Source organism: Schistocerca gregaria, chromosome X (assembly GCF_023897955.1).
Source record: "Schistocerca gregaria isolate iqSchGreg1 chromosome X, iqSchGreg1.2, whole genome shotgun sequence".
NCBI lineage: Eukaryota > Metazoa > Arthropoda > Insecta > Orthoptera > Acrididae > Schistocerca > Schistocerca gregaria.
The window spans coordinates 735,897,716-735,917,004 of NC_064931.1; the positions used below are offsets into that span (position 1 = coordinate 735,897,716).

Genomic DNA, 19,289 nt, shown 5'->3' on the forward strand with positions numbered 1-19,289 from the left:
TGGGGTACACCGGAAGTCAGTCTTACGTCTCAAGACATCTCTCCATTGCGAATGACATGCCATGTTCGGTTTTCTAGAAAATCTTCAAACCCATCACACAGTTGGTTCGATATTTCATACGCTCGTATTTTGTTCATCAGAGGACAGTCTTTTCTTTGTGTTGTAGTGTGTGTATGAAGTTTAGTATTCCGCTGTTTCTACAGTGATTACTTTTGTACTTATTTGTGGTGGAGGGGGAGAGTCTGAAAGGAGAGGCAGATTTTTTACTGTTTTCTGTGGGGTGAAAGGGAAATATCTGTATTCGTTTATGAGAAAAATTGTAAACGTAGATGTTTCCGTTTAACAAAAGAATAAAAATCACAAAGTTGAAGACCAAGAGAAAAGAGAGGGTAAAAAGAAATCACATATAAAAAGTAGTACATTATTTTACCTTCAGCTCTGGTGCAGATACTTCTTCAGAATCTAGTGCACGAATACCTCCATCTTCCAGTAAAGATGTATATTTATCATATTCTTCGGCTGAAGTGAAGATAGCGTATACTGGTCGGTCGTATTCCGAGCCTCTTAGGTCCTTGGGGTCCCTTTCGAGAAATTCCTCTCCGTCTGAAAATAATCAAATACGTTCAGTTTATAACTAAACAGCGTACCTTTTTCATTCCTTTACCTACTTACTTTATCGAAAACTGAATGCTTCATGTGCTACATTACTAGTAAAATGTCGGACAGTGCTAAAAATTACGAGTATAACAGATGCAGACAAACAACAGTAAGACCACATTCCTGAAAAATGAAAGTGTGTTAGCATAGAATGTAAATTTAGGTGTTCTGCATGGAAATATTCGTCTGAGGTGGAAGGTGACGAGTTGACGACAAGCAGTGTTGACAAAAGGACATAACAGAAGATACGGAAGTGTAGTGTGATAGTAGAATACAGAATCGAATAGAGCAGAAAAGTAATTTACGGGTGTTGTGTACATAGTCCCGCGTAGTCAGCGCGTACACAACTTTCCCATTAGAGCGCGCCCCGCTAAACACAACGCAGCCAATGAGATTGCTGCTAACGTAGGAACTTTTATCCTCGCGGATCACACCCGCGCAGTGATACATTATTATAACGAGTGTACAGACCTCCCATTAGTCAGTCTGCATTTGTCTGCACCAGTCTGCCGGCCACGGTGGTCTTGCGGTACTAGGCGCTGCAGTCCGGAACCGCGGGACTGCTACGGTCGCAGGTTCGAATCCTGCCACGGGCGTGGAAGTGTGTTATGTCCTTAGGTTAGTTAGGTTTAAGTAGTTCTAAGTTCTAGGGGACTGATGACCTAAGATGTGAAGTCCCATAGTGCTCAGAGCCATTTGAACCATTTTCTGCACCAGTCTGTACCAGTCTACATTTGTCTGTACCAGTCTATAGTCAAGTTTCAAATTGCACCCAATAAGATTACCATATTCCTCTACATAGCCATTAAGATAAATGTATAGACACTTTTGTCAAATATCAGAGGTATATGTGAGAATAAGATTAAAGTACCCATACCAAAGGAACTTCAGATTGTCAATTGTAAATAGCATCCAGAACCAAGTTTAGTAATTTTTGTGCTTGTTATTATTTTAATAAATGTGTGTGAAAATTAATCAAGTTCTGTTTAAAGTTGGTCACCGTCAATCTGCTACTCTAAGCGTGCAAGTGGCATTTCTATCGTCTGACCTATCGGCAGAAGATAAACATGTCACGATAAGACCACGAGACATATTGCTGACACTCGCCTACATCGTGAGAGCGACAAGTCAAATAATCTGATGATGTGTGTACTGAAGGTTTTACAGTACGCAGACCACAACGAGGAAACTTGGCAAAAACAGTTTGAGAGGACACATCCTGAGATATTAACGAATCTTAATATGGTAACCAGTCCACTGAAATGATGATTCTTAATGGAAAGTTTTGTAGAAATTTCTTTGACAAGCCTTCTATATGTTTTAGAGGGTGCTGAATCCGGATGTTCTAATTCCGACCAAACTTTTTGGTCAGAAATGGATAAAAAATGGAAAAAAAATACGAAAAAAATTGCCGTTTAAGGTTTTTCGCTTGTAGCTCGGAAATGACACTATTTTCGGCCAATTTGGTTATTTATGAAAATAAAGAACAAAAAATATTCCACAAAATAGGTCTGCGTGAAACGTTTCGTCAAAGAATCGTATGGCATGTAGTGCGTGTTGAAATTAGCGTAATTTCGGGCGACACCACCAAAACCGAACTCATCATCCTTCATTATGCTGTGATGTTTATGGCATAGATAGCTTTCACAGTCCTCTTCTTGCTTCGTGCCCCTTGCCCTTGTCTTTTCTTGATACTTCTGCAAAATGAGAATATATATATGTTACAGCTAAGATAATATGATGACTAATTTGAGTCCAATACAGATAACAGGTAAATAATTATTTACCTATTATAACTGTAATAAATTAGAGTTAAAAAAATTGTACAGTATTTGCTACAGTAATAAGGTCATGACGCTTGTCAACAGTAAATTATAATAACAGCAATGTGAAATACGGCTTAACTTCTTCTGTAGCAATCTTCGTTTCATTCTTCTGTTCCTCCTCTGTTTCCAACACGGTTTCTTCTAAGTCTTGCGAATCGAAGTGGCCGATATTCTCACAAATTGTATCGTAGTTCATGCAGAGCTTCGAGCAGCAGAGGCCTGTCTTTCGGCAGCTACAAAAGTAGGCACGACACCCAGTTTTGAATTTCCATGCGATCTAAGTCAGGATAATACCAGCTGCTGGCGGCTGCAGCATAGTTGCTGGAACCAGGTGATCCTTGGACCCGGTGCAACCACATTCCTCGGGATTTTTTTTTGTCCAGTCGTTGTTGTCCTAGGTGAGTCTTCCGGAGAAAATCCTGGGCAGCAGCATCTTCAGTTGGTCGCAGAGAAGCGATGATGGTAGTTGTTCTGAATGCCGATTTGAGGTAGTTTCTTTACCGGGTGTCAATCAGAGACTCTCCACACACATCACCATACAACTTAATGAGGAATTGTTTATTACACTCCGCTAATGGCTTCTTGTCTCCATTTGGGTATTTAAATATTTGTTATGTTCTGCTTAAATTCAGGGTTTTTCTTCAGTGTAGTCATGAATTTCACTTGGCCCTGACTGTAAAGACCAGAAGTAATGTCATAAGCACTGATTGCATGGAACACCAGGATATTCTTTCGAACGAGATAGCCAATATCCTGAGGAGAGCAAAACTGCTGTAGGATCTTCCCTCTGTCTCGTTTCGTCAACATTACATTACACTGATCAAGACAGACACACGAATGGTGCATGTGGTATCAGTGAGCGTGATCTCCGTGCGTAGAATGGGAAAGGCACACGATCTATCTGAGCTTAAAAGGGGTAAAATTCTGATGGCCTGGATGGTGGGTATGAGAATTTCGGAAACTTCACGACTTGTCGGGTGTTCCAGGAGCGCTGTGGTGAGTGTATTCAAGCACGTCCAGACGTCGTGAGATTGGGCTTCCACCCGGCATTACAGATGTCGGACACGTAGGCTTGGCAGACTGGTAAAACAGGACAGGCGGTGAACTGTGGCGGATTTAACGTCAGGCTTTAATGCTGGACAGACTACAAATGTGTCTGAACACTCTTAACGATGGACATCCGTTGCCGATGACCCATGCATACGTCAATTTTAATACCACAACATCGGCTGCTGCAACTGAAATGGGCCCACAACCATTATCAGTCGACGTTGGCGTAGTGGCTCAGCGCTGTATGGTCTGATGAATCACGATAGCTTCTTTATCATGCAGATGGGAGGACGTGAATCCGAAGTCCTCCAGGGGAACATCTTTTTCACACCCGTACTGCGGGATGGAGAAATGCTGGCGGCGGCTCCATTATGCTTTGGGGAACATCCACGAGGGCATCCATTGGTCCAGTGGAGCTCGGGCAAGGAACCACGACGGCCAATCAGTATTGGACACAGGTTACAGAACATGTACACCCCTTTATGAAGATCATGTTTTCCGCCGGCACTGCCATTTTTCAAAAACATAATGCACCATATCACAAGGCCAGGGGTATGATGGAGTGGTTCGAGGAACACAGTGGCGACTTCCAATTGATGTGGTGGCTCACCATCTCGTCAGTTCTGAACCCGATCGAACACTTCTGGGATGTAACTGAATATGGCGTCAAAGCTAATCGCCCCTCTCCCCGGATTTACGGGAATTAGGTGAACAGATGTGGTGCCACCTCCCTCCAGCGACTACCAAGGCCTAATTGCTTCCATGCCAAGAAGACATACCGGCTATTAGGTAAGTGATCACAGTGTTCTGGCTGATCAGTGTTCATTGTTGATTGAGGCCAGTCAGAACGACGAACGACGAGAGGTTAGTTCCATGTCTGTAACAACAACTACGACGGTGGAATGTGTAGTGCGGCGTTGATAGTCAATGTAACAATATCTACCACAGCTGTTTGTCCTTTAGAACTGAGGTCATTGTTCTTCGAAATAGAGAGCAAGTTTTCCTGAGCGACCTGTGTTATCATTGTTTCTTTGAAGATTGTTTCTATAGAACTGTGTTTGTGGGACCTTCTCGCTGGCTCGTTATCCTCAGTCTTTCGTTAGTGTACTTTTTCGACATGGTTCATAAACCTCAACCACAGTTTTGCCCCTCAAAAGAGCAGCTATCCCATCCTTCCGTTTCTTACTTGCTTCAAGAGATTCTTCAAGCCCACTTTGGCCTAAGTAACACTTTTCTGCTATCGTTCAGTACACCATCACACAGAACACGCTTATCAGTGGAATCATTATTCATAACTATTTTATGTATTTACACTGACTTTACGGGCAGAATAAATGTTCTAAGCAGCCATACGAGGGCCAGCTCGTACACGACTGCTGGTGCAGGAGAGCAGTATATAGAACAGTCTTCTCCGTAATGACGGGGAGGTCAGTGCCATCTTACAAACAGCTTACACCTCCACCACGGCAAGCGTTAAGTACCAACCAATCTAATAACATCGAGACACTACTGGTCGAGGGAAGTCGGCAATGGATGTGCAACAAAATACGGTAAGGGTGAAGTGTGGTAGGTCCTGAGATGGCCCTCTCCTCAGCTTTGAAATGACACTAAGTTCAACACGCGCTACAAGTCATGTGGGTGGGCAGAAGAAAATGTCTGTCTGACCTGTTTTATTTGAAAATTTATCCTCTTTACTTTGAAAGATATCCAGCTTTGACGAAAATTGCATTGTTTCCGATCTATAAGCGAAAAACCAACAATAGCTCCTTTTTCTGTTGCTTGAATTTTTGGCTCACTGCTAGCACGAAATTTCGGTGGGTTTTGATAATTCGGATTCAGCACCCTCTAAACATATAGAAAGCTTGTCGAAAAACTTCTACGAAACGTTCCGCTGCTTGGCCTTTCTGAGCCCAATTCGACTGGACTAAATGCAGAATTGGTGAACTAACGCTGACTCGATAGGTGACCGGGAGACAGCACTGCTGCTTCTGATTGTCCTTTCCTCACCGAACACGTCATGCGCTCGTGATGAGGTTATCAAGGCCATGTGTGCTGTTGCTCCTTCTCGCTGAAATATCAATATAGTCGTTCTTTTTCTTCGATTAAACACGCATATGGATTAAGTAGTTTCTTGGACCTAGTGGTTAGCGCTAGCAGTTTGCTGAAAGAATTGCATTCCAAGGCGGACACAAGATATTCCTGATGAAAGTCGTTCTTGAGACTATGCAACAGCTCTTCAAAATACTAATGAGGATTTTCTTGTGCATAATGGCGCATGTTCTTTGAGGTCATGGACTCTGACAGACGGAACCAAGCCTCATCTAAAGGAATGGAAATCTGAGCAACCAGAAGTCCTGATTCCATTCCACTCAGAAATAACCAGAGGAACCCAACGCGCGAAAGTTCGTCTCATAGACAGCAGCAAATGTAATGGGTGTCAGTTTCTTTTCATTGTTTTTGCACACGACGATTTAGAAATTCCCGTTGAGATTTTGTTGGACTTTGTTCCAGGCTTCCTTTAACTCAAGCAATGATTTCTGGTATTCCAACTTTTTGGATAGTTAGGTTTCTTATTCGTTACACAGCCTTGTCGTGCCCTTATTCCACCAAGTTTGGCACTGCAGACTTTGCCGGAGGGTTTTCCAAAACACTTCCATGCTCAAACATTTCCGCAAAAGATTCCGGAGACATTGCCCACGAATTGTGCGTCCGGGACCATGCCCCTGCGACAGTCGCAGGTTCGAATCCTGCCTCGGGCATGAGTGTGTGTGATGTCATTAGGTTTAAGTAGTTCTAAGTCTAGGGGACTGATGACCTCAGATGTTGCGTCTCATAGTGCTCAGAGCCATTTGAACCATTTGAACAAATTGTGGCTAGCATAACACTCGACAGTCAACGCACACTGTTTTATCGTTAGCATCATTTCGTGCTGTATTCAACTGCTCACCAAACACGCATGTTCCCCTCACTCATTCAAATGTAATGACACAGCTAAGTACTAGGGACACCGCATGCATAACATGCCCATGATCAGACGTATGACAGTAACCTAATGGTGCATTGAAATCACGGTTTACAGCATTTTCTGTGGTGAGCAATTCTCCTATTCGTCAACAAGGGTCAGTTCCGCGTCAGTCTTATAAATATTTTCCAGGCGGGTTTTATTTTGCTTACGCCATAGAAGGGAGTGTCGGTGGTAAACACTATTGGCGTAAACGAGCGTTTTCGGTATAGTAAACATGTATAAGTGGAAGGAAGTTTCAGTTCCTAGCCGGCCGTCGTAACCGAGCGGTTCTAGGCGCTTTAGTCCGGATCCGCGCTGATGCAATGGTCGCAGGTTCGAATCCTGCCTCGGACATGGATGTGTCTCATGTCCGTAGATTAGTGATGACCACATATGTTAAGTTCCATAGCGCTTCCAGCCATTTGAACCATTTTTCAGTTCCTATGCAAAGATGAAGACTCTTTCACAGGATAAACTAACGTTGAGAGCTGCGCAAAATAGGTATTAGGACTGAAGGCTGCAATGAAGACCACACTTCAGGATTTTAAGTTAAGCATGTATTTAAAAACATAAATTCACGAGGCGTGTTTGAAACAGACCGAGTTCACGGAACTTGGGTGCATTAAAACGGTTGAATGCATGTACATTGAGACACCTGAAGATAGGCACCACATACTTCTCCGCACACAGAGTTAAAGCAGATTTGTCTGCTGAAATCAATCGGATGAATAGAGGGTTGGAGACTTTTTTTGAGTCATAAGGCAAGAGAATAAATCAGTAATTATAAAACCAGTTCGAAATAAAGCTCTCACGTGAACCGCCACTTTCAGGTTGACCACAAACAAGAATTCAACAGATAACAGAGAAATTTTGAACTTTAGGCTCTAAGGTTATTGTTAGAGGAATTCAGGATAACAAGGGCAGAGTTAACGGCATCATCAACATACATTTGAGTAAGAGGAAGATTTGGTTCTTATTCGTGAAACACAAGTTGACTTTCGAGCAAAAAGTAGCACGAAAGTTTAACTGCTGATGGTTTCATTGATATATGTGAGAGGTATACCCAACCAGCAATCATTCATCAGAGAGGTTGGGAATCGGTGCAGAAGGCTCGATCAAGAGCAGGGGAACCGGTCGCCAAGATTGTTTCACACGACTACGGTTATAGAGAGTAGTTTCGTTATTTTCGATTATTGTATCTATTCTGTAATATGGAGACAGTAGTCTAAGTGCTGTGGAAACCACGTCTTTTTTATCTCTTGAACTCTTCTCCCTCTGCAGAACAGAGCTATGTTTTGTCTAGAGCTACACAGCTTAAATGCTGCCTTTTTACCCTTCCGTATATATTATCCGTTCTGAGTTCAACCAGAGGCTAGTTGTAACCGGACGTATTTTAATGGTTGTTACATGATGAACAGTACACTACCAGGGAGAAATGCTTGAATACGTGATACTTGATTCTGATATCATTGCACAAATGCCACAGAGTACTCTTTGTAAAATCGAACTGGGATTTCATCCGGAACATGCGACTTATTTTTCTTCAGTTTTTTCAGTTGCTTTTCTACACCATGGATGTTAAATACTATGTTCTCCATACAGGAGCCTGTGCGATGGTCAAACCACGGAATGTTTGTACGATTCTCCTGCGTTAACCATTTCATAAATGTGAAATTTAAAACTTGGTATTTCCTTTTTCTATCTTGTGCTTCCACAACGTCAACATCAACGGACGACATAATGGAAGCCTTAGACCCTCAAAGCGATTTTATTTAGGGCCAGAATTTTCTCGGATTCTCTGTAGTATCTTCTACTGAACTATGAGGGTGGTAGTCGTTGTATGCTTCGCGCATAGATATTTTAACAACAGCACGAATTTGCAATAATTTTTGCCTGTTGTGATTTGTCCGGTATCTTTTGAATCTAGAGTGCATCACCCTTTGCTTCCTCAGCATTTTGCAGTTAAATCGCGATGGGTCCTTCCCGTCCTTTATATACTTACTCGATACTTACCTCCTCAAAGGATCATGTACAATCTGTTTAACATTTCCCCATAATAGTTGTAGGTCCATTATTTGTCCTAGTGGGATGCTAACAACTGCTAATCTGTTCTGTCCAGTAGAAATACCCTCCCATCTTTCCTGGTTGATTTATTAACTTTAATACCGATAGCCGCTAAAAAGACGTCATGGTCACTAATCCGTGACTCCATACTGACGCCGTCGGTAAAGTCAGGCTTGTTTGCAGCTGGTAGGTTTAAACCATGTCCATTGCGTACGGGATGTTTTCAGGAAACGTGTTCAAAGGTACTTCTCGAGACTGTTTGTCTATGCTCCTGCCATGAATTCATAGACGTCCCAGTGTATAATCGGATGTTCCTCATCAGTGGAACAGATGACAGCTACATTCCTGTACAGAATATCTCGAATTCAGGTAAGAAATGATTTGAGAAAATACCAACTCGCTGAGTAATTTTATGGCCTTCAATGTCTTTAATATTTTTGTTAGACGGTGAAATCTGTACAACGCGTTTATACATCACATATACCACAAGCAGATGAAATATCCCAATTTTCTCCAGGTTTCATTCCTGCTCGTTTTCCCGTCTGAGTTACGCTTTCCGCCTGACCCATTGTAAAGCACAGTATGAGAATTACAACGTAAATTAATTTATTCTTTTTACAAAATGCTTGAAACGGGTTTAAGGTCTTGTTGTTTACTTACTTCAAATCGCTTTTACGAAACAGAAATACACGGTATCTGAGGTTTTATTGTTCAGCTGCCAGGATGTGTTCCTTGTACTGCTGCAACCTGATAGCCGAACACGCCAAAAACACTCGTGGTCAAAATTTAGTGGGAATTAGAATCCAATAATTTAAAACTTTACTTGGAGAAATGTGTGTCAAAATATTTACTTCCGTGTTAAAGATACGAAAAACGGAACAAGTATAACACAGCCAATACATCCTAACCACCCAGTTCTTATATAAGCAGTTCTGGAATTTTAGGAAACCGTTCCTGCAGTTATTATTTATCATGTGACAATAGTACTGATCTCTTATAGCTGTTAATAAAGTGATGTATACAGCGATCAAGCCTGACCAGTAGAATGTCAGTGTAACGTTTAAGGTTGTTTTATAGCAACTTTTTACATTCATATTACTTTTATCGGGCTGTAAGTATTCCATTACACTTGTCAATAAGTAAATACTGTGAGTTGAAAAGTGTATATTATTCACTGTGTGCACAAAACATGTCAAAAGGAACTGAAACTGCAGTGTAAAATTACACAATGACAATTACGTAGACAATGACAATGATCGACTTGTCATATTTTGTTATAAGTATAAGGAGTGAATAACACATTATTAAGCTTGAAGGCGTAGAAATGAGACTGACACTTCGCAACATAATCAATGACAGACTCTAAGAGCAGCTGATACATATTACAACATAGTGTAACCTTGTTCCTCGCAGAGTAATGATAGCATTTCCAGTGTCAGTACAGAACAGAGAGAGTGAAATTACATTGATGCCTTAAATCAAAAATATTATTACTCTCTATTCTCAGTAAAGAGACCATTTAACGTTAGATAGATCTGACTTTGGATAGAGTTTCGGTATACAAGTAGGTATTATAGAACTCTTTCTAATGATCTACAATATTTGAGAAAATAATTTTAATTTATGTAAATAAATTACAGTCGAGTGATACATTTAACACTAACAAGTAACATAGCTTATGGAAATATCCTACATCAGCCTAAGGTCAAAAACTAATTGTTTATTATATTTACTGTATGTTGCTTGCAAAGTACTTGTCGAAAGTTACATGTCAAGTACTTCGTTGGTGTTGTTTACACACTACCGAAATACGTTAAGTATAGAAAAATAATATCGAAAAAAATACGGAATGTATACAGAAGTTTCATAAAAATTAAATTACTTTTCCTCACTTTACTTTCGGGCGTCTATTAAAGGACTGAATAAAAAGAAATTCTCTATTTTTGAAATAAATATTATCGAAACGAATAATTTTTCCACTTGTTTACCGTAATTTAATATCATTAATGAAAATCAAAGACTTAAGCAGCTTTCTTTGATAGACAAGGTGTTATACACGCCTCCTGAAAATCTTGACAGCGCTAGTTATTCACCGTTGAGTAGAGTAAACTTACCATAGTACATTGAGAAACAAATAGGTAGAGCGACAAACAACACAGACAAGACTGAAAACTGTGCCATTGCTCCTAAGTCTTTGATGCGGCTGAACTGGAAACAAAGGAGACACCATGTCAATTAGGTATATATATACATACACACAAACACACACAGGGATGGTGGGGTAATCGCATCATTTGTGTGATTGGTTGCTCCGTCTTCGTCACATGGGTGGTGAGAGATAGCGCGAGTTAATGGCGCTGTCCCGGGCAATAACCTCAGCCTCGAACGCTTTGTGTCTTGAGAAGCCCGTAGCATTTTTAAGCTCCTACAGAATTTCTTCCATTTATTATCGGTTTCTTTACTTTCGACAACATTAAAAAAACAATGAATTGCATCTATTTTTTAAAAAATAAACAATTTACTTCACTTCAAAATTCTCGACATACTTTCAGCTGATTGTCTCATCATGTTGTACTTGTTCAAATATTTAAAGACTTACCTGAAGTTAATGCTGCCATAAACAGACTACTTGAAAATGAAGGAAGGATGTCTCACGTTGGTGTCTTGCATTAAAATAGAAAATACTTCTATGAAACTCCTCTTCGGGAGACGTAACGTTTTTCTTCAAAAACATGGACACCCAGAATGTTTCCTAAGTGGCTCAAGATACTGTTACAAGTTTTCGGTAAACGATAAGATCCATTTTTAACAAATTTATCAGTTTTTATCTATCAGGATACTAAAGAAAATCTAGTGAGCCGATTTTCTAAATACGAGTGCTAAGGCACTTGTAAGACGTTGTCTCTCATCCAGTGTAGGCATAAACATTGCTGAAAAGGACGAAGACAGTGTGTTGTGGTGGACGGCTGCTTTGGCATCCGTATTTACAAAGATGTCTACGTAATTCTGCAAAACTTTCACTGGACCGGTAACGAATGGGATCACTGAACTTAAAGCCGTTTCATTACAGAAACATACTAGCTCCCACATCAGTATAGATAAAAATTAAACAAGCGTTACCAACAGAAACAAATTACCAGCAGTTAAGGTATAATCGTTTTCTGGGAACTTCATTTCGATAAGTATAGCTAGAAACTTTTAGGAAATATTCAGTGGGTCGAAATCAGGTGGTTCACACAGCACTACTTCTGATTTTTAACCATCCTTTAACTAAGAGAGAATAATATTTCATTAAGTCAGACAATTCCACAATCAGTTTGCCTCACGTGAAAGTGTTTTATAATACATGATGAAATTAAAACATGTACTAATTATTATCGCCGGCCGGTGTGACCATGCGGTTCTAAGCGCTTCAGTCTGGAACCGCGTGACCGCTAAAGGTCGCAGGTTCGAATCCCGCCTCGGGCATGGATTTGTGTGATGTCCTTAGGTTGGTTAGGTGTAAGTAGTTCCAAGTTATAGGGGACTGATGACCACAGATGTTAAGTCCCATAGAGCTCAGAGCCATTTGAATCATTTGAACTAATCATTTTCAGTTAATATAAGAGACGAAAATAATATCAAAAACGTTTAGACGCTGTAGAATCTTTATATGTGACAGTAAAACAATCACAGTTGCGGTAATTTTCGTCATGAGAGAAACAGCATTTTACTCTGACTTTACGGTGTGTGTTACTGAACGTTGTGTGGTTCCAACAGCGAGCTGTAATATATTACCTACCTTTAAAACAGCAGTGGTCTTTCCTTGTAAGTGGTAAAGGGATGTGCTCCGCAGCTAGATATAGATTTCCAAGTCTTCTGGCCACTGGCACATGCGATTAACCATAGCATAAAGCAGATAACAGAATCTCGTGAGCGTGCAATTCACCATATAATATAGAATAATATTTCCAGACTGACAGAGAATCTAAACAATAGGGTCTGGGGCACCGTCGACACTCAACTGTCATCTCCTAAGAGATGAGATATTCAACTCTACAGACGGCAATAGATATTTAGGCACCACTCGCTGCATGGGATACGCTGAAACTCGTATGAGTAATGTGAAGATGAGCAACTGTGTGTTTTTTGTGTAGCTGATTATCCTTAAAAACTGATAAAAATTAAAAGCTTTATATTAAGTGAAAATATTAGAACATACTTAACCTATCCTCAGAACTGTAACTTTCTGGGGTTAGAAAATTGTTAAGACTTTCGTGGCCACTTGTTGACAAACTGCTTATTTGCTTCTGTCTCGGGTTCTTCGGCCGACGTTCGTGTGATGATTTTGCTGACGTTTCGCCAGCACGAGTGGCTGGCATTGTCAAAGCTTCACCCTCCATTGCCGGAGGTGAATGGAGGGTGAAGTTTCTGGGGTTAAATAGTGATCTTGTACGCCTACTACTCTTCACAGAGAAACATCACACACAGAGCCACTTGCAGATTGGGATTTGCATCCGTACATGGTTCATGCTGGATCACTATGTAACATTTGGTTTGGAAATGGTAGGATACGTTTGGTGTAAGGATTGTACAGGAATACCATTGCTTCGGTACAGCAAGCATCTTCAGACGGATGTAGGTTGCAGTAGTTACTGCAGAGATTATGGGACCTGAATAGGAAAGATTAACATGGGGATCAGCAATCATCAAGTCATCAGACTGAAAACTGTAATTAAAACAACAGCAGCAGCAACAACAACAACAAAAGCAACAACAACGACGATGAACACCTGTTAAGAGGAGAAATAAAAGTACCGTTATGGGTCCTTCTGAAATCTTTTTCTGTAGTTTATGACCCTGTCTTTCATCATTTGTTTTAATGATGGCAGTCTAATGAAAATGACAGTAAATATACCTCATTTTCTATATTTTCTATAGTGTCAGACTTTCTTTGCTGTTGAGGTTAGAGGTCAGCTTCAGTATCTACCACCAACCACAAACGTAGTATGTTACAACAAAATTCGTCTTAGAAATACAAGAAAATGTCGAGTTCTTTGAATCGTAACTGCTGCTTGAAGAGTGGAGCGAAGAGTCTCTTCAACAGCAACATCTACTCCCCCTTTTACTGTGTGTAATAACTTCTTGATCGTTTGTGTTTCGCAGACAACACACCAGTTGTGAATTAATAATAGTCCGTCGTTAGTCACAAATTCCAACGCGTGTCGGAGCTACAATACCATTTTCAAGGACTGTATAGATGCCGTGGGCGTTAGTCTATGACAGTGGAGTTATAGCTCCGAAACACGTTCAACAGTGATTGTAACATAAAATTTGACGACGGAGTAATATTAATTAATAATACCTAACCTATAATTTACGCTCACGGACATCTCACGATTTAATGTCTATTAATAATTACGTTAGTGGCGAAGAAATGTTTCCTGAAAATTCTAATTATGCTTCATTCTTTATAGACATACGATAACTTACTATTTATGAATGAAAATTCGGAGATTTAACTAAGTACTTATTTATACGATCATTCTACTGGGTTGTATTATCTCAAGTATCATTATCACATTTCTTTAATTCTATTTCTACACAATACACTCTATTCCAGCATTGTTTCGAAACTTTGTGGAAATACAGGAATGTTTGCTGTCGTTCAAGACATGGTACTTCATGCGTCGTTATATGGTAGCGAGGTTGCGAGTTTGTACATCAATCTCACAGAAAAGAAGTAAGGTATTGCTTAATCTGGGCAACAATACGCTGCGAACAATATGATGTCAGAGCCGTGCGAGAGCAGCCATAAAGCGCTAAGCTGTCTTAAGACTCAGCCACAGTGGTTAAAAAAGTGCACCGCTGGCGCTTAAAAGAAATTTATGGCTGCAAAAACGCGTCGTGCTTCAGCGAGGAAGGGATGAAGCTGATGCTCCCGGAGGAGATCTATCGCGCCGATACCACGCGGGTCGCAGCCCCGCAACGCAGCCTAATGATGCCGATGTAGCAAACCCAGGACTGCCTTGTCTTCCCAAGGGCCTAATAGGCTCACCGATATCTTCACGACTCGATCGCTGGATGTTCAACTTGATTAAATGTAGCAGGGAAAACGACGTGACAAGAGCTGTTTTCTTTACTCTTTCTTCGTTCAGTGCCTTCACACTCAAGTGTCAGATGTTAGGTGAAAGGTATCAGCTCTGAATGCAGTGCATCGGCAAAAATTTTCGTTTTTGTCCACTAAAGTCAACAGTAAAGGAACTTAGATATTTACCTTCCATCAATTCTTGTAGTTTGAACATCCTCTGAAAGTCTTTTAATGAACAGAAGCTGTATTCGGAGCACTGAAATGAGATAAGAAGGAAAAGTTAGCTTAGTTCTGAAATTCAATAAAATTTTTAGAAATATTGAAAAATCTCTCGTAATTTCTTACCTCATGTTATCTGAGAAGTCAGTGTAACTTAATGCTAATATATTTAATCAACATTATGCAATGACTGTTAATAAAAGTAATTAAAAAACCAGTGTAAAACAAATAATGGTGCGAAAGATTTCCAGAATGAAAATCTCACGTTCATATAGTAAGAAAAGTAAAACATCCTGTGGTCCTGATATTATTCCATTTCAGCTTGCTAATAAAAACTCAAATCACATAATCATATAATCAATGTATCATTTATCACATGAATATTCAAAACAATTTTTTTAAAAACTAGTGCAGCCACTTTACAAAAAGAATGATACCTAAGACACTGACATCTATATAACAGTCCCACTGTTACCTTCCTTTCCTAATAATAATTTAATGAGTCATGCGTGAAAGGATAGCTAACTTTTTGAGTACAAAAATAAAATAGTTATTAACGGTAAAAATGATTTCAGGAAAGTAAGTCTACTGAGGAAAGAAAGTCAATAATGCTGTAGACCAAGTGGAATTCAACTTTCGGCTGTGTCTAGGCCTATCTAAAGCTTTTAATCTGTTCAATCGTGATATCCCCCTTAGGAAATTGTAAGGATCCTTGGAGTTGCCTGCAACTGGTTTGTATCTTCCTGGCAGGTAATGTCTGATAGAAATTTGTCATAAAAATTAAAGTTACTTCTCAGTATACAGGGAAGACAGTATCGGAGCACTACTGTGCTCTCTCTTAGGCAGTATGTTTTTCTTGATTTTCCTCAATGGTTTATCATGCTATTTGCCAAAAGCATACTAGACTAATTACTAAAGAACAAAATTCAGTTCTTTAACAGCAGAAGATCTCTGTGACAACAGGAAAAGCATAAATACGGTTTGGAGACAATTACGTGGTAGTACATGAGAAAAAATTGTATAGGTGAGCTTTAGAGACGTAAACACTTCAGCCAGGATCTCCACTGTCGCAGAATTAAGGGACCAGTACCATCAAAAAATAACTTACATTAAGTTTCTATGAGATTAATTAGATTTCTTCGTAAGGTGGGAACAACATGTTGAACTACTGAGCAAACGTTTTAGTAAATACTGTATTGATGAGGGACTAGTGTAACGATGAAACTGTTCTATGCTTCCTATGGAATTATGCATTACCTGTTACAGTATGGCGTTACATTCTGGAGAAGTATTGTTATCAAAGCAATAATTTAAATTTCAGAAACTAGTGATAAAGATGATGGAAGGGGTTACCAACAGGGATTCTTGTAGGAATACACTAAAAGGCTTTGCAATTTTCGATCCTCCAGAATTGCAAATACACTGAAAAACGTATAAAACGCTTCTGAGGTGCCAGATTTTTTTCTAGTAAAATGAATTTTGTTTCAAACAGTGCATCAGGAAAAAGAAAAACTACGTATTATATTTTAAATATCCTCAAACTTTGTTAGTGAAAAATAATTCTTTTTCCTGACAAAATTTTGTTCTTCTAGACACTTACTGTACCTTGAAACTCCATAATATTATTACTTTTTAGGGAAAAATCCTTTACTGTCTATTGCTGTGTAAGGAGGATAAGGAGGAAGGTAGATTAGTTTTTAACGTCAGGTCGATAACTTGGTCATTAGAGACAGAGCACAATATAGGATTTGGAAAGGATAGAGAAGGATATTGACAGTGTCTTCGCCTTAAGTAATTTATGAGTGTCAGGCAAGACATAATTCTGCATGGCCGGAAGGGATTTAAACCGTCGTCGTCCCGACTGCGAGTCCAGTGTGCTAAGTACTACACCAACTCGCTTGTCCATCGTTTAATTCATTTAGCCATTCGATTGTACTTGTAAATAGCCGAACACGAATTACAATGATAATTTCGTTGTAAAGGAAGGGAAAGAGTGATCTTTATGATATTTGTTAAAATTTAAAGGAACCATGAGATATCCTTTAGTGCCTAAATCACATATGGATAAGAAAATTAAAATGTAATGATTATCTAGTTTCGGCAGCATGAAATAACCCTCTTCATATCATCCACATATTAAATGCCAGTAGAACACAATCTGGATGTACCAATAATAAGTCTCACACTGTCACATGCGTTTGTGTATAAAGCTATGAAAATAAGAAATTTGTTGATAGCAGCAACAACAAAACTGATCTACGCAGCACATCATACTCGAATGAGGCACAGGTTTAGCAAGCTGGTATCAGTAATAGTCAGTAATAGCCGCGTCACTGATTAAGTCGCAGCTGTATGAAAGAAACGTTCTGCGGACAAATCTTTCATGTGATGATACCAAGACAGAATGATATTTCACCCTGCTTAACCAAACCGTAGTCAGTCATAAAATATAAAATATCCATCGCTGCGTAACTTAACTCGTCGAGATCAAAATAAAATCTTTTTGTGCCGAACAGGATTGACTTGTTTGCCCCATCCAGAGTCAAAACATTTTATGATCTGGGATGTAGAACCATACTCAGTTTTTGTGGCGTTGCAAAAAAGTTGATTTCGCTGAACTTGCATTTCATACAGTTGCAGGTAATGGCTGATGTGATTTTTATTGATAAACCAATTTGTTCACACTGCGTCTCGTATGTGTATGGTGTGCAATGCTAATCCTGCAGAACACAGTTTAAAGTCGGGTCCCCCATAAGAAAAATAGTTTTCCGTCTACACTGCATGAAGTAGCGAAAGTTTAAATATTGTAATGTTGTTGCCTTAATTTGCTATGAAAGCGGTGCTGATATTCATTACCATAAAAGTAGGATAAACCTTGCATAACTGAGGAACTGTTTCACCAGGTATCCAGTCTAGCTTACCAAATTCCAAACCTGACTAACATTAATTATAATCTTTTAATCGTCATACGACAACCGGTTATATATATATATATATATATATATATATATATATATATATATATATATATATATATATATATATATATATATATATATATAAGAGAATAATAAAAATAAATAAATCGGTTTACATTTGGAAATTTATTTTAAGATTATTCATTGAAATTTGAGCATATTAAACTTGATTCATAACTAAACTGGTGCGTTATTTAGGATTGTGAAAATGTGAGTTTGTAATCTTACAGAACACATCAAATAGCGAGCCAAGATTGGGAGACTACATACAACACTGCATTCATGAAATAACACTCGAAGGAAGTTGAAACATATGGAAGAGGAAATTAACCACAACCAACCGATTCAATTTACACCCAAAGAAGTAAAGTTCGTAGCGCAATCCTGTCCGTCGTGTAATTACCACACACTGGTATACTAAATTCATACTAACTCTATGTGAAACCTTCCCGAAAAGAATAGCTGAGAGCTACTTTGATGCTTACACCACATGCTTCACGTGGTCAACTTGGTTTACACAAAGAATGTAACTCCACAATAATTTTGATAATTAAAATAAATTAGGTCCATATGTAGGAGGATAAGAGTGGAGAAACTTTAGGATAAGGAAATTAGGCACAAGTACGTGACAGCGATCTCAGAAAGGTACCAGTTAGTTGAATGTAGTCAATTACAAGCATTGGAAAAGGAATGGACAACGTACAGGGACACAGTACTAGAGGTGGCTAAAGAATGTCTTGGAACAGTAGTGTGTAAAAGTAGGATGAAGCAAACAGCTTGGTGGAATGACACAGTCAAGGAAGCCTGTAAACGGAAAAAGAAGGCGTATCAAAAATTTCTACATACTAGAGCTCAGGTAGACAGAGAAAGTTATGTTGAAGAAAGAAACAAAGCCAAACAGATAATTGCAACATCCAAGAAGAAATTTTGGGAAGACTTTGGAAACAGGTTGAAGACTATGGGTCAAGTTGCTGGAAAACCATTCTGGAGTGTAATGAGCAGTCTTCGAAAGGGAGGTAAGAAAGAAATGACAAGTATTTTGCAAAGGTCAGGAAAACTGCTGGTGAATCCTGTGGATACCTTGGGCAGATGGAGGGAATATTTTGAAGAGTTGCTCACTGTAGGTGAAAATACGATCAGTAATGTTTCAGATTTCGAGGTAGAATGGGATAGGAATGATGATGGAAATAGGATCACATTTGAGGAAGTGGAGAAAATGGTCAATAGATTGCAGTGCAATAAAGCAGCTGGGGTGGATGAAATTAAGTCAGAACTCATCAAATACAGTGGAATGGCAGGTCTTAAATGGCTACACAGGATAACTGAAATGGCCTGGGAGTCGGGACAGGTTCCATCAGACTGGACAAAAGCAGTAATCACACCAATCTATAAACATTGAAACAGAAAAGATTGTAACAACT

General features: G+C 39.4%; 1 protein-coding gene across 1 annotated transcript in view; it reads right to left on the bottom strand.

Moving 5' to 3' along the window:
- The window catches only part of LOC126299161 (uncharacterized), a 48,454-nt gene extending 37,640 nt beyond the window's left edge, over positions 1 to 10,814 (bottom strand). Inside the window, exons 1-2 of the mRNA XM_049990924.1 lie at positions 10,716 to 10,814; positions 431 to 603 (exon numbers count right to left, since the gene is read on the bottom strand). Coding sequence (XP_049846881.1) covers positions 431 to 603; positions 10,716 to 10,782 — 240 coding nt within the window. The 5' untranslated portion in view covers positions 10,783 to 10,814. The remainder of the gene's footprint in view (positions 1 to 430; positions 604 to 10,715) is intronic.
- Positions 10,815 to 19,289: the final 8,475 nt, after the last annotated feature.